At 45.1% G+C, this 14,671-nt stretch overlaps 1 protein-coding gene across 1 annotated transcript in view; it reads left to right on the forward strand.

Moving 5' to 3' along the window:
- The window catches only part of CFAP46 (cilia and flagella associated protein 46), a 239,476-nt gene that overhangs the window by 217,515 nt on the left and 7,290 nt on the right, over positions 1–14,671 (forward strand). The window contains exons 55-56 of the mRNA XM_069753829.1: positions 2,041–2,153; positions 4,339–4,420. Of these exons, the coding sequence (XP_069609930.1) occupies positions 2,041–2,153; positions 4,339–4,420 (195 nt within the window). The remainder of the gene's footprint in view (positions 1–2,040; positions 2,154–4,338; positions 4,421–14,671) is intronic.

A 14,671-nucleotide genomic window follows, 5' to 3' on the forward strand; every position in this document is an offset into this window, starting at 1 on the left:
CAGTCACGTAGTATATGGCCCAGCCACATAGTATATTGCCTAGTTACATAGTATATTGCCCAGTCACGTAGTATATTGCCCAGTCACGTAGTATACAGCACAGAGCCACGTAGTATATTGCCCAGTCACGTAGTATACAGCACAGACACGTATACTGCCAAGTCACATAGTATACAGCACAGACACGTAGTATATTGCCCAGCCACATAGTATATTGCCCAGCCACGTAGTATATTGCCCAGCCACGTAATATATTGCCCAGTCACGTAGTATATTGCCCAGTCACGTAGTATATTGCCCAGCCACGTAGTTTATTGGCCAGTCACGAAGTATGCACCATATCCCTGTTAAAAAAAAGAATTAAAATAAAAAATAGTTACATACTCACCTTCCGGAGCCTCCCGATCGAAGCGGCCAGTTACCGATGGTCCTTGTGCGCTCCGGTCCCAAGAGTGCATTGCGGTCTCGTGAGATGATGACGTGGCGGTCTCACGAGACCGCTACGTCATCATCTCGCGATATCGCAGCATGGACCGGTTACCGGAGCATCGCGAGCGTGAAAGGCCTGGTGTTGGATCCGAGGGGCCGACAGACGGTGAGTATATAACGATTTTTTATTATTTTTAACATTAGATCTTTTTACTATTCATGCTGCATAGGCCGCATGAATAGTAAAAATTTGGTCACACAGGGTTAATAGCAGCGTTAACCGAGTGCGTTACACCGCGGTCAACGCTGCCATTAACCCTGTGTGAGCGCTGACCGGAGGGGAGTATGCGTACGACGGGCACTGACTGCGGGGAGGAAGGAGTGGACATTTTCTTCCGGACTGTGCCCGTCGTTGATTGGTAGTGGCTGTTTTGCCGCGACCAATCAGCGACTTGGATTTCCATGACAGAGGCCGAGACCAATGAATATCTGTGACAGACAGATAGATGGACGGAAGTGATCCTTAGACAATTATATAGTAGATGTAATGACAGCCATCTCCCCAGTGCCTTTACCTGACATGCAGCCCCATATCATCAATGACTGTGGAAATTTGCATGTTCTCTTCAGGCAGTCATCTTTATAAATCTCATTGGAACGACACCAAACAAAAGTTCCAGCATCATCACTTGCCCATCACCTTCAGCGATTTATCACTGAATATGACTTTCATCCAGTCACCCACAACCCTCGATAGCTTTTCCTTAGCCCATTGTAACCTTGTTTTTTCTGTTTAGGTGTTAATGGCTTTCGCTTAGCTTTTCTGTATGTAAATCCCGTTTCCTTTAGGCGGTTTCTTACAGTTCGGTCACAGGCGTTGACTCCAGTTTCCTCCCATTCGCTCCTCATTTGTTTTGTTGTGCATTTCCTGTTTTGGAGACATATTGCTTTAAGTTTCCAGTCTTGATGCTTTGATGTCTTCCTTGGTCTACCAGTATGTTTGCCTTTAACAACCTTCCCATGTTGTTTGTATTTGGTCCAGATTATAGACACAGCTGACTGTGAACAACCAACATCTTTTGCAACATTGCGTGATGATTTACCCTCTTTTAAGAGTTTGATAATCCTCTCATTTGTTTCAATTGACATCTCTCATGTTGGAGCCATGATTCATGTCAGTTCACTTGGTGCAACAGCTCTCCAAGGTGTGATCACTCCTTTTTAGATGCAGAATAACGAGCAGATCTAATTTGATGTAGGTGTTAGTTTTGGGAATGAAAATTTACAGAGTGATTCCATAATTTTTTTCTCAGAATTGAGTGATTCCATAATTTGTTCCCTCATAATTGAGTGATTCCATAATTTTTCCCCTATGCTTGGTTAAAAAAAAATAACCATTACTGACTACCACATTTTTTGTTCTCGATTTCTTTTAGTGTTTCTTAAAGCCAGAAAGTTGCCATTTGAAATGACTGTAGTTTTGTGCCATGTCTATGATCTACAAAATTGAATGAACATCCTCCAAGCCGGTGATTCCATAATTTTTGTCAGGGGTTTTATATGGCCCTGACATGGACTCTCATACGTTGCCTCCTATTCTTTGTCTTTCAGCCATGCGGAGTGGGAAAACCTGATGACGAGCTGCAGTGCCTTCATCTTCTATGGGACAGAGAGGCTTTTAGCACATGTTTTACTAGAAAAGTTTCTGGCGATGGATTTTACAGGTGAGGATGAAATATTCTTCTTGTCCTGTATGATCGGAGCTACCAGCCATGGCAGCTCCATGAGGACTTGTCGTATAGCCTGGCCATCATATGAATATGTATAGTTTTGAAGAGGTGCTTTCTTTAACAATGGAGGACCCATATTGCCCACACATAACATAGACCACTGACTTGAAAGGGCATTGTCCAGTACTCCACCTCTCCTAACATGGGGTTACCGCAGACTTAAAGGGGTATTCCCATCTCCAATATCCTATCTATAGTAGGTGTAATAATATTAATATTAGCAAATACCTCCAATTAAAAATGTAGTATAGTTCTTCTAATTCGCTATGTTGCTTACCCCATGTGCAGGGCATTGCAGTACCTTACACATCCATGGTTATGACCACTAACAACTAATTAACTGTCACTATGAGTGGTCGTAACCATGGATACCTAAGCTACTGCAATGCCCTGTACATATGGTAAGTGACATAGTGAATCAGAAGACATATAATACTTTCTAATTGTAAGTATTTGTTAATATTATTATTTTTTCACCTACTACACTTAGGATAGGAGCTTGGAGATGGGAATACTCCCTCAAACACTTGCTGCTAGGTTCCTCCATATATTACTGCTGGGGGTTCTAACGGGGGAACATCCTGTAATGAGGAGACACTTCAAATCAAAAGGAATTGTCCAAAATGGGTAACCCCTTTATTACACTTAAAAGATTAGGAGAATTTAACCCATTAACTGTTTCCCCATGTATCTTGTTAACTAAATTGTGTATTAGTGTTGCTGACAGAGGCATAACCTGAATCACCTGGGTCTGCAAACTAAATTGATCCCAAGGCCTCTGCAGCAACCTGTGCCATTTACAGAAGTGCCGATATGTTCTTATTAACAGAAGATAATCCAGGATTTGATGTCATAAACATATCCTGTTTTGGATAACTGTAAGTGCTTGTTCACTACTGGCCAATCCCCTATTAATAGGCATAAGGGGCTGACAAAAATGTAAAAAAAAATAAAAATAAATTAGTAGTCACCTCCAAAAAGGCACTGCTCCAACGTAGTAAATTCTGCGTCCACCACCGGTCGTCTGATAGTGGAGGGAATACTGAATGGTTGCACATTCACATTTTGTCTGAACAAATAATGTTTCTATCGTTTCCTGTGCCAATTAACCCCTTCAAACCATGGTCTTTTTCCGTTTATTTTCGTGTTCGTTTTTTTGCTCCCCACCTTTCAAGAGCCATAACTTTTTTTTTTATTTTTATGTCAATATAGCTGTATGATGGCTTTTTTTTTTTGCAGGATGAACTGGAAAACGCGAAAAAAATAGAAATGCGGTGAAATTGCAAAAAAAAGTGCAATTCCACAATTGTTTTTGTTTTTTATATGTACCATGTTCACTATACAGTAAAACTGACCTGGCAATATGATTCTCCATGTCAGTATGAGTGCAAAAACCAAAAACGCAGCAAAAAAAAACCGCACCAAAAACGCACCTAAACCTGCGTTTTTGGCGCAGCTTATTTCCTGCCAAGATGATCAGGTTTTGCTGCAGAAAAAAAGCAGCAAAAACGCCCTGTATGAACTTACCCTAAGTTAAAGGGATGACAATACTGGACATATATGCAATATGCGAGATCATAAATCAGCTGTGAGGAAGCGTTGACCTTTCTTACATTGAAAAACTAAGCCTGACCACCGTGAATTGCAACTTGAGCAAACTGCTTCATGGGTATGTGTATATGAAGCAGGTGTCTGAGGTTGGGTGACTGATCTGGGCACGGTCTATATATGGACCGTATGAATCTGGACTAAAAGACGTATAAACGAGTCGTAAACTCCCCATCAGAGCAAGCTCACTAACAGATTTTCAGTTTACTCAATAGACAATGCAACACAGAGGCTATAGAAGACAAACAGTGCAACATTTTTAATGAAACCCAATTGCAAAAATGTTTAGCCCAAAATTCATGCATTTGAGTAAAAATGCCCCCAAAGGTGTCCATATGATTACCATTAATATGCAAAGAAGGTAGAAATGTAGTCAATTATTTGTGCCACAGCGTTGCGGTATGAAGGTTCTGTGCTCCCCATAATAAAGTGTCACCCATCTTCCTGGAGCTCAGCATCTCATCGTGGGATTTGATTTGCTGAATATAGAGATGTGGCTTATCTTTTCTAGATTGTCAGCTAATGATTCTTCTGGATCAAGTGAGAACAAGTAACAGCTTTTCAAGGCAATCAATGCTTGATGTACAGAAAAGGTAACAAAATTACATATTAAACAAAAATGAACATGATTTTACATAAATTTCACAACTTCCTTTTCCGAGATGACCATTTTAATCATCATCACAGACTGCAATTCTTTACTGTACAAGCAGTGAGACTATGAGTTATTTACTGTACAAACACTGAGACTATGGATTCTTTACTGTACAAGCAGTGAGACTGTGGGTTCTTTACTGTACAAGCAGTGAGACTGTGGGTTCTTTACTGTACAAGCAGTGAGACTATGGGTTCTTTACTGTACAAGCAGTGAGACTATGGGTTCTTTACTGTACAAGCAGTGAGACTGTGGGTTCTTTACTGTACAAGCAGTGAGACTATGGATTATTTACTGTACAAACAGACTATGGATTATTTACTGTACAGGCAGTGAGACTGAGGGTTATTTACTGTACAAGCAGTGAGACTATGGGGTCTTTACTGTACAAACACTGAGACTATGGGTTCTTTACTGTACAAGCAGTGAGACTATGGATTCTTTACTGTACAAGCAGTGAGACTATGGATTATTTACTGTACAAGCAGTGAGACTATGGGTTATTTACTGTACAAGCAGTGAAACTATGGGTTCTTTACTGTACAAACACTGAGACTATGGGTTCTTTACTGTACAAACACTGAGACTGTGGGTTCTTTACTGTACAAGCAATAAGACTATGGGTTCTTTACTGTACAAACAATGAGTCTATGGGTTCTTTACTGTACAAGCAGGGAGACTATGGGTTCTTTACTGTACAAGCAGGGAGACTATGGGTTCTTTACTGTACAAACGCTGAGACTATGGGTTCTTTACTGAACAAACAGTGAGACTATGGATTATTTACTGTACAAGCAGTGAGACTATGGATTATTTACTGTACAAGCAGTGAGACTATGGATTATTTACTGTACAAGCAGTGAGACTATGGGTTCTTTACTGTACAAACACTGAGACTACGAGTTCTTTACTGTACAAACACTGAGACTATGGGTTCTTTACTGTACAAGCAGTGAGACTGTGAGTTCTTTACTATACAAGCAGTGAGACTATGGGTTCTTTACTGTACAAGCGGTGAGACTGGATTATTTACTGTACAAGCAGTGAGACTATGGATTATTTACTGTACAAGCAGTGAGACTATGGATTATTTACTGTACAAGCATTGAGACTATGGGTTCTTTACTGTACAAACACTGAGACTGAGTTCTTTACTGTACAAACACTGAGACTATGGGTTCTTTTTTTTTTTTTTTTTTTGTTTAAATAGTTTTTTTATTGAAAGCAAACATGCACAATACAATTTATGCACTGTCCAGTATTTTACAAAAATTTTAACATTTTCCAAACCCCCAACAATCCCAACCATACCCAAACCTCCCCCTCCCCTGACAGCTCCTTCCCAGTTATACTTTTGTTACCAGTATTGATGGTTCCTTGAGCCATTTGACTCACTTATGTTCGCTTGTTCCTTTGGCACTCTCTTCCTTTCAGAGGCTCTCACTCTCCCATTTCCCATAACTATTCATCCCAGCTCGAGCCACGGAGACCACATTTTGTCAAACGTTTCTATTTTCCCACGTCTTTTATAGACCCCCTTTTCCAGATTGAGACCATGTTTAACATAATTCAGGAATTCACCCCTCGTAGGCGGTTCCTCCTTGATCCAGTTCCTTGCTATTACCTTCCTTGCCATGTATAATAGCCTAGCTATTGCTATCTTCCAGATGTTATCCACTCTAATTTCCTCTACATATCCTAGTATACACACTATCGGATCTCTCGGCACTCTGCATTTATACGCCCCTTCCACACGGCTCATTACCACCAACCAGAAAGCAACCAGTCTTGGACATGTCCACATCATGTGGTATATTCCTGCATTCCCAGTCTTACATCTCGGGCATTCAGAGTCAGCACGCAACCCCGCTCTGCACAACACTTCCGGTGATTTATAGACTCTGTGCAAGATGTACAGCTGCGATAGTCTATACGGCTCGCTCAGCGACACTCGTGGAACCGACTCCAACACCGATTCCCAGGTTTCATCCTCCATTGGGCCTAAATCTCTTTCCCATTTCGCTCTCGCTTTTAAAGGGAAGTCTAACAAATATGCATGTAGAAGGTCCTTATAAAGGGTGGTAATGACTCCCCTTGTGGACCCTTCCCCACACACGTATTCCAGAACTATGTCCTCTTGGATCTCAACACCACCGCCCCTGTTTTGAGCTTTAAAAGCATGTTTCATCTGAGCATATTGATACTCCCCAGTCGGTCTCAGTCCAAACTCCCCTTGCAGCTGCGAAAAGGACTTTAATCCTCGTTGTTGAACTATCTGAGCCACCAAGTGGATTCCTTTGGCCCTCCACTCCGTCAGCACTCCAAGGGCCGCAAACTCAACCAAATTATTATTAAACCATATCGGTGTAAATTTAGTCAGCCCCGTAACCCCCCGAATCTGTCGCAGTCTGGTCCATAATTTATATATCAAAAACATAGTTGGGTATAATTTCCCCAATACTCCCAAGGAACCATCCTCCAGACACTGCGCTACCGGTCGTCGGTCTGTCACCCTCTCCATCAAGTGCTGCACCGCACTGGCAGACGCCTCCCGCGCCCAGCCCTTCAAATGCTGGCTCTGGGCTGCAAGAAAGTATAACTCAGGATTGGGTAAAGCCAATCCTCCATCTTCCTTGGGTCGCTGAAGCGTCTCCAGGCGAATACGTGGGTACCGCCTCCCCCATATCAGACTTCTAAATAGAGCATTAATCTGCCGGAATTTCCCACGTGGAATCCAAACTGGCGCGTTATGTAGGACGTAGAGTAATTTGGGCATCAGAACCATTTTAATTAGATTAACCCTCCCCACCACCGATAAGTGCAATTTATTCCATGCATCCACTTTTGCTTTAAGGGCGCCCACGAGAGGTGTCAAATTCCTATACAGAAACTCTGTAACTGGCATCGAGATCCATATTCCCAGGTATCTGAAAAGGGATACCACCCTAAGCCGCCCCTCTCCCAATGGCTCACTTCTGCTCTCCTCCACCCCATCCACCTCAAAGAGGACCGATTTATCCCAGTTTATCCTCAATCCCGATAAGTCTCCAAATTTCCCAACGATCTCGATAGCCCCATTCAAGGCTTCATCCGGGTCCGCTAGGAACAGTAGGATGTCGTCTGCATATAACGCAATCTTCTCCTCAACACTCCCATAACTGAACCCAGGGACTTCATCCGACTGTCGGATCTTGGCGGCCAATGGCTCCACAGCTAAGGCAAACAGAAGGGGCGACAGTGGGCAACCCTGCCTCGTACCTCTGGCCAGCTTTATAGGCTGAGAAAGTTCCCCATTCACTCTAATTCTAGCTGTTGGTAGTGAGTATAACAGTTGAGTCCACGCCACAAATTGCGGGCCAATACCCATACATTTCAACACCCGCCAGAGATATCCCCACTCCACACTGTCAAACGCCTTATGGGCATCCAAGGATGCAATGACCCTTCGGCCACAGTTGTCAGACCTCAGCTGCAGGTTCATATGCAGCCTCCGCAGATTAACCGCTGTAGATCTGTCAGGCATAAAACCAGACTGATCCGGATGCACAAGGTTAGTAATGACACTAGACAGACGGGTAGCTAACACCTTGGCCAAGAGCTTGACATCGATGGTTAACAGAGAGATTGGCCGATATGACTCAGGCTTCCCCAGATCCTTATCCTCCTTCGGAATAACCACTATAATAGCCTCCCTCATAGATGCTGGGAGATACCCTTTACATCCAGCCTCCTCCAGTACTAACTTTAATCTGGGAATCAGCACTTCCTCCAAACTTTTATAGATTTCGGCTGGTAACCCATCAACCCCAGGTGCCTTCCCATTGGCCATAGACTTCAGCGCCCGACTCAGTTCCTCCTCGGTGATAGGGGCATCGAGGCTCACCCTATCCTCCTCACTCAATTTCGGAAGACCCAGACTCTCAAGGAAAGTCTCCGTATCTCCGGCTGACTCATTGACCCTGGAGGAATATAAGTCCGCGTAAAAGTCCGCAAAGACCTTTATAATATCAGGTGTTTCAGATACCCTGCTCCCCCCATCCGAAACCAACGAGTGTACATATGAGGTACTACGCTGAGCCGCGGCTACCACCGATAGCATGTGTCCCACTGTTTCTCCCTCCTGAAAATAAGCCACCCTCTGAAACTCCCGCTTCCTTTCAGCTTTTCCCAGCAGAATCTTTTCCATACAATTTTGCGCTGTTCTCAACCTTTTCTCTGCCTCGGAGGTCCCCAGTACTACCATCTCGTCCTCCGCGGCTTTCAACTCTTCCAACGCCACTCTCTCCACTTCCCTTGTCCTCCTCTTACACCTACTAATGTCTCTAAAAAGTAGCCCTCTCAGGTACGCTTTCATTGCATCCCAAACAGTCAGAGCATCAGTACTCCCATCATTTAACGCAAAGAATTCCGTCACCTCCTTCCCTATACCGTCCAAGTCAATACTCTGTAACCAGTTAGGGTGGATCTTCCATTCTCTCCCGCTTGTAGTCCGTGTCCCCAACAACCTAACCTCCACCTCAATTGGACTATGATCCGAAAGGGCCCTCGGCAGATAACGCACCTCCCCCACCATTGTGTCCAACAGGCGGTTACCCAGTGCCATATCAATTCTGGATAGCGTAGCATGAGCCGGCGAATAGCACGAGTATCCTCTCTCCCCAACATGTCTGACTCTCCATAGATCAATCATGCCTAATTCACGCACATAGGTTCCAAATGTTGTAGTGTGCCCCTCCGACCTATTCTGGGCGTTCTTATTTTTATCCCAAAAGTCATCGCATATATTGTTCAAATCCCCAATAATTAAGAGTGGCAGTGGTTCCCATCGTTCCACCCTCTCCAATACCTCCCTGATCTTCTTACTTGAATATGGAGGTGGAATATACATTGCCGCAACACACAATCTCACTCCATACAATATACATTGTATCACCACATACTGACCCTCAGCATCCACGCATACTTTCACCTCTTCATACTGCACTCCCACCGGCACCAACACTGACACACCTCTTGAGTACGTCGAGAAGGTAGAGTGATACCCTTTCTGTATCCAACGTCTATTTAGTACGTCCACTTTCTCCTGTATCAAGTGCGTCTCTAGCAAGCATATCATAGAAGCCCATTGATCCTTCGCATACTGCAAGCTCGCAGCTCTCCTAGACTTATCCGCCAGGCCTCTCACATTCCAGCTCAATATCTTAAAGCGGTCCCCTATTATGTGACTCATCATCCTTAGTTATGTCAATACTCCCGGTTCTGAGCTGTCTAACTTCCCTCCCCACCCTCACCCCTCCCCCCCCCTCCCCCACACCCCCCAATATTATACATTCTGCCTCTTATCAAGAGTGGGGCACCATCACCCGTTGCAAACACTCTTGCTAAACCTTCTCTTTCCGCCTCCCGCTACCGTTTATAACAGAATTCGGCGCAATTCTTAGAAGAACAGTATAATTAAACCTGTATTATATTACAACTGCAAGAAACTAAATAAACTTTTTAGTACGCTGCACACCCTTCCTCCCTCATATTTCACCGCCGCACCAGCTCTCCCAGTGCGTTCCCTGAGTAATACCCAACTCCACCCTTCAACCTTCACATTTCAATTACCAGTGTACTGTCAGTCAATCTCTTTTTTTTTCCCCTTTTTGAAAGAATTAAGATACCTCCCGACCAACCCGCCCCACATTTTCAATCTCCTTTCCCTTTAAGTTTTTTAGCGTTAAGATCTATCCACTGGGTAGCGTCCTCCGGCGTCTGGAAAAAGTGAATCTTATCCATCGCTACCACTCTCAGTCGTGCCGGAAACATCATGGAGTATTGCACTCCCAGTTCTCTCAGCCGTCTCTTGATACCCGTGAACATCATCCGTTGTTTCTGTACCAGGGCGGAATAGTCAGGGTAAATAGCAATTCTTTGACCTCCAATTGTCAGATCCGTCATGTCTCTAGCCTTCCTCAGGATAATGTCTCTGTCTCTGTAGTTTAGGATTTTGGCAAGCATGGTACGGGGACTTGCTCCAGGGACAGGTGGTTTCGGTGGGACCCTGTGGGCTCTCTCTACCGCAAATACTTTTGTCAGTGCTGCATCACCAAAAGTCTCAAGGAGCCAGCTTTCAATATACTCCGTGGGATTCCTCCCCTCAGTTTTTTCAGGGACACCCACTATGCGAATGTTATTTCTTCTGGACCTATTCTCCAGATCCTCATTTTTTGCAGCTAGCTCCGATATTGTTTGAGCAAACTTCCTCTCCGCTTTCTGCAGCTGCACTATATGGTCTTCTGCCGTGCTCACTCTTTCCTCCACAGCCCCCACACGTTTGTCAATCTTCTGCAGGGCTGCATTTATCTGGGCTGTATCCCCTTTAACCTCCTGTATCTGCTGGGTCAGGGATTGTTTGCAGGATGATACCAGTGCAAAGACATCTCTAAGGGTGGGCTCTGCTCCTGACTCCTTATCTTCAGGTCCCCCTACTACCACCGCCATGTCACCATCCCTGCTCCCCTGTTGTACCTCCTGCTCCTCTGCTGGGCTTTCCTCCTCTCCTTCTGTGTCTGTGTCTGCTCCGGCGTCCTCCTCTGCTTTTCCTGTGTTCCCTGCGGCTTCCACTCTAGCAAACTGCTGGAGCTTTGCCGCCGCCGACATTCTCTTCTGGCATGCCGCGTTGTCCTTCTCCGCCTTCTCCCTGGCGTCGGCGCCATCTTGGCTGGTCCCTGCCTCGCCGGCTCCGGCGTCTCTTTGTCTCCTCCTGGTCATACTCATTGACCTCGGGGCCGCCGCTATACACCGCCGCACTCCCGGGACTCTCCTGCAGCCGGTAAGCGCTGTGAATCGCCGCTCAGCTGCGGCTTATAAGGATAATATTAACTTTGGCAGCGGGAGCGCTCTGTCACGCGTCCGCTCACATGAACGTTCAGGCCACGCCCCTTCTTTTTTTTTTTTTTTTTTTTTTTTTAATCAAATGTTTTTATTAAGCAGTAAGAAAAATATATGCAGATTACATTGCTGCAAACAATACACATATGTTTTACATTTTCAATAAACTTTTTAACCCCAAACCAGCCTCCCTCCCCTCCCCTCACCCCCACCTCTAGAGACCTAACAAGAACCGCTCCAATCTACCCAAACGTCCATCATTAACCAGGAACAAGAAGATGTAGTATCAATACTGCTCCCAAGGCGGCAGAGGACCCAAAAGCAAGAACAAAATCTCCAGATCACGTCGACTCGAGCCAGGGATTCCACAGCCTGTTGAAAAGGTCCATCTTGTTTCTTTTAGAATAGATGCTCCTCTCCAATGCAACAATATGATCCACTTGCATCATGAAATCTCTTCTCGTTGGTGGCTCTACCCTAATCCAGAACTTAGCGATCAACTTTCGCGCGATAAACAGCAATCTAGCAATAACTGTTTTGTACGAGTTATCAGTTACAATCTCCTCCACGTACCCCAATACACATACCAGAGGATCCCGTGGTACCGAACATTTGTATGTCAGTCCCACTTTATTTAGCACCACGATCCAAAACGAGGACAACCTGGGGCACTGCCACATCATATGGAGGATACCCGCCTCGGACTGCAAGCACCTAGGGCATTCGGAATTAGGTCTTAGACCAGCTTTGAACATGTCCGGAGTTCTATAAGCCCTATGAATAACAAACAGTTGTGACAGCCTCCCAGGCTCACTCATCGAGATCCTGGGCACGTATTCCAATATTGAGTCCCACTGATAGCCGTCAATCGCCCCCAAGTCAGCCTCCCACTTCGCCCTGGCTCTGATAGGATGCCCCTCTAAAAAGGAAAATAGAAGGAATTCATATATTCCTGAGATCACCCCCTTCGTGCCTTCCCCCATAAGGATAAAATCTAACATTAGATCCACCTGGATCTCTATAGGCCCCCTCCTACATTGTGCCCGATATGCATGAGAGATGCGGCTATACTGATACAGTTCAGAGTTTGGCAGTAGAAATTCCTCCTGCAGTGTCTCGAAATTCTTAATTCTACCTTGGTGCAAGACTTGGCTCATCCGAGAGATTCCTGCTTCCTTCCAAACATGAAATCCCTCCATCTGTCTAAACTCCTGCAAGAGACAATTATTCCATATGGGCGAAAACCTAGTAAGTGCCCTCACTCCCCTAATTCCCTTAACTTTGTCCCAAACCCTATGGATAAGCCTAATAGTGCAGAATTTAGCACCCTTCTCTCGGAAATGCCCACCCTCCAAACCCTCACTCAGTACCCTTGACCCAATCAATTTCCTCAGGCTGCAGGGTGTCCGCTCCCAACCCGATTCCACACCCCATCCCCTAAAATGTTGACATTGTGAAGCCAAAAAGTATAACCATGGGTTAGGCAGTGCCACTCCTCCCTCCGTCTTTGGTCTTTGTAGAATTTCCTGTTTAAATCTAGGACTTTTCCCGCCCAAAAAAAGCTCGCCAAACAAAGATTTAATCCTCCCAAATCTATTCTGCGATATCCATATAGGGGAGTTGTGCAGCACGTAGAGAAGTTGAGGCATCACAATCATCTTTATTAGATTTATTCTACCAATAACCGATAAATGTAACTTTTTCCACGCCTGAACCTTAATACGTATCTTCCGCAAATTTAGTTCCTCAAAACTCGTCAGAGGTAATGCGATCTGGATCCCCAGATATTTAAATTTATCCACTAACCTCAACTTTGTAGGAGAGTCCCTCATTTCACTATTTTCATAATCCCCATCTACTAACATCATATTGGACTTTTCCCAATTGATTCTCAGGCCAGAGTAGCTCCCAAATTCCTCAATAATGGCCTCCGCCCTTACCAGGGTCTCCCCCGAATCCTCCAAGAAGAGCAAAATATCATCTGCGTATAAGGCTACCTTTTCTTCCTCCCACCTCCCGGGAACCTCTAATTTTCGCAGCAAGGGGCTCCACCGCCAGGGCAAAAAGCAGTGGAGACAGAGGACAGCCCTGTCTAGTTCCCCTAGACAAAGAGAAAGTCTCGGAAAGGACGTTATTCACCCTAATTTTTGCCACAGGGGAAGAGTACAACAGCCGCACCCATGAGATGAATTTAGGTCCAAACCCCAAACGCTCCAACACTGACCACAGATAGCTCCACTCCACACAGTCAAAGGCCTTGTGGGCGTCCAAGGATACCACAACCCGTTTGCCAACATTGTCCGATGGGATTTGTAAATTTAAAAACAGCCTTCTCAGGTTGAGTGCCGTTGATTTGTTAGGCATGAAGCCTGACTGGTCAGGGTGTACCAATTTGTCTATCACCCTACTCAACCTATTTGCCAAGGCTTTTGCCAAAATCTTAATGTCGGCAGTCAAGAGTGAAATTGGTCTATAGGATTCTGGCATCAGTGGATCTTTGTCGGCTTTAGTGATAACCACCACGATAGCCTCTCTCATTGACAAAGGCAACTCCCCTCTTTCCAACGAGCTATTGTACACCCCTACCAGTTTGGCCAACAGAGTTTCTTTCAAAGTCTTATAAACCTCAGCTGGAATGCCATCCGCTCCCGGAGCCTTACCCCCCGCAACACCCGCCAAAGCAGCCCCCAATTCTTCCTCCCCAATCGGTTCCTCCAATAATTCACACTCCTCTCTACTCAACCGGGGCAGATCAATCTCTTCTAAATACCTCGCCATATCTTCGGATCCCCTCTCCACGCTGGACGCATATAATTTGTCATAGAATTTCCTAAACACTTCCAAGATCTGTTCCCCCTGAATAACCAACGTTCCCTCCTCCGTCTTAATAGAGTAGACATGTGAAGAGTCTCTTTGCGCGGACGCCACTACCGAGAGCAAGTGCCCCACCTTCTCCCCCTCTGAGTAGAAAGTTTCTCTCTGAAAGGCCCTCAACCTCTCCGCTTTTTTCAAAAATAACTGGTCAACCTCCCGCTGAGCCGCCCTCATACGACTCTGAGATTCCTTAGTACGATGTTCCCCCAATGCCGCCTCGGCTGCCTTCAATTCCTCTAGGACACCCTGATCCCGCTCTCTGGTCCTTGTCTTATGTCTTGAGATGTCCCTAAACAAAATTCCCCTTAAATACGCCTTCATGGTGTCCCACACTACATGGCATTCTGCGCTCCCTTCATTGATCTTAAAAAAACTCCTCTATCTCTGCCCCCACCTTTACCATGTCCAAAATTTGTAACCAGACTGGGTGAATTTTCCA

Source organism: Ranitomeya imitator, chromosome 2 (assembly GCF_032444005.1).
Source record: "Ranitomeya imitator isolate aRanImi1 chromosome 2, aRanImi1.pri, whole genome shotgun sequence".
Classification (NCBI taxonomy): Eukaryota; Metazoa; Chordata; class Amphibia; order Anura; family Dendrobatidae; genus Ranitomeya; species Ranitomeya imitator.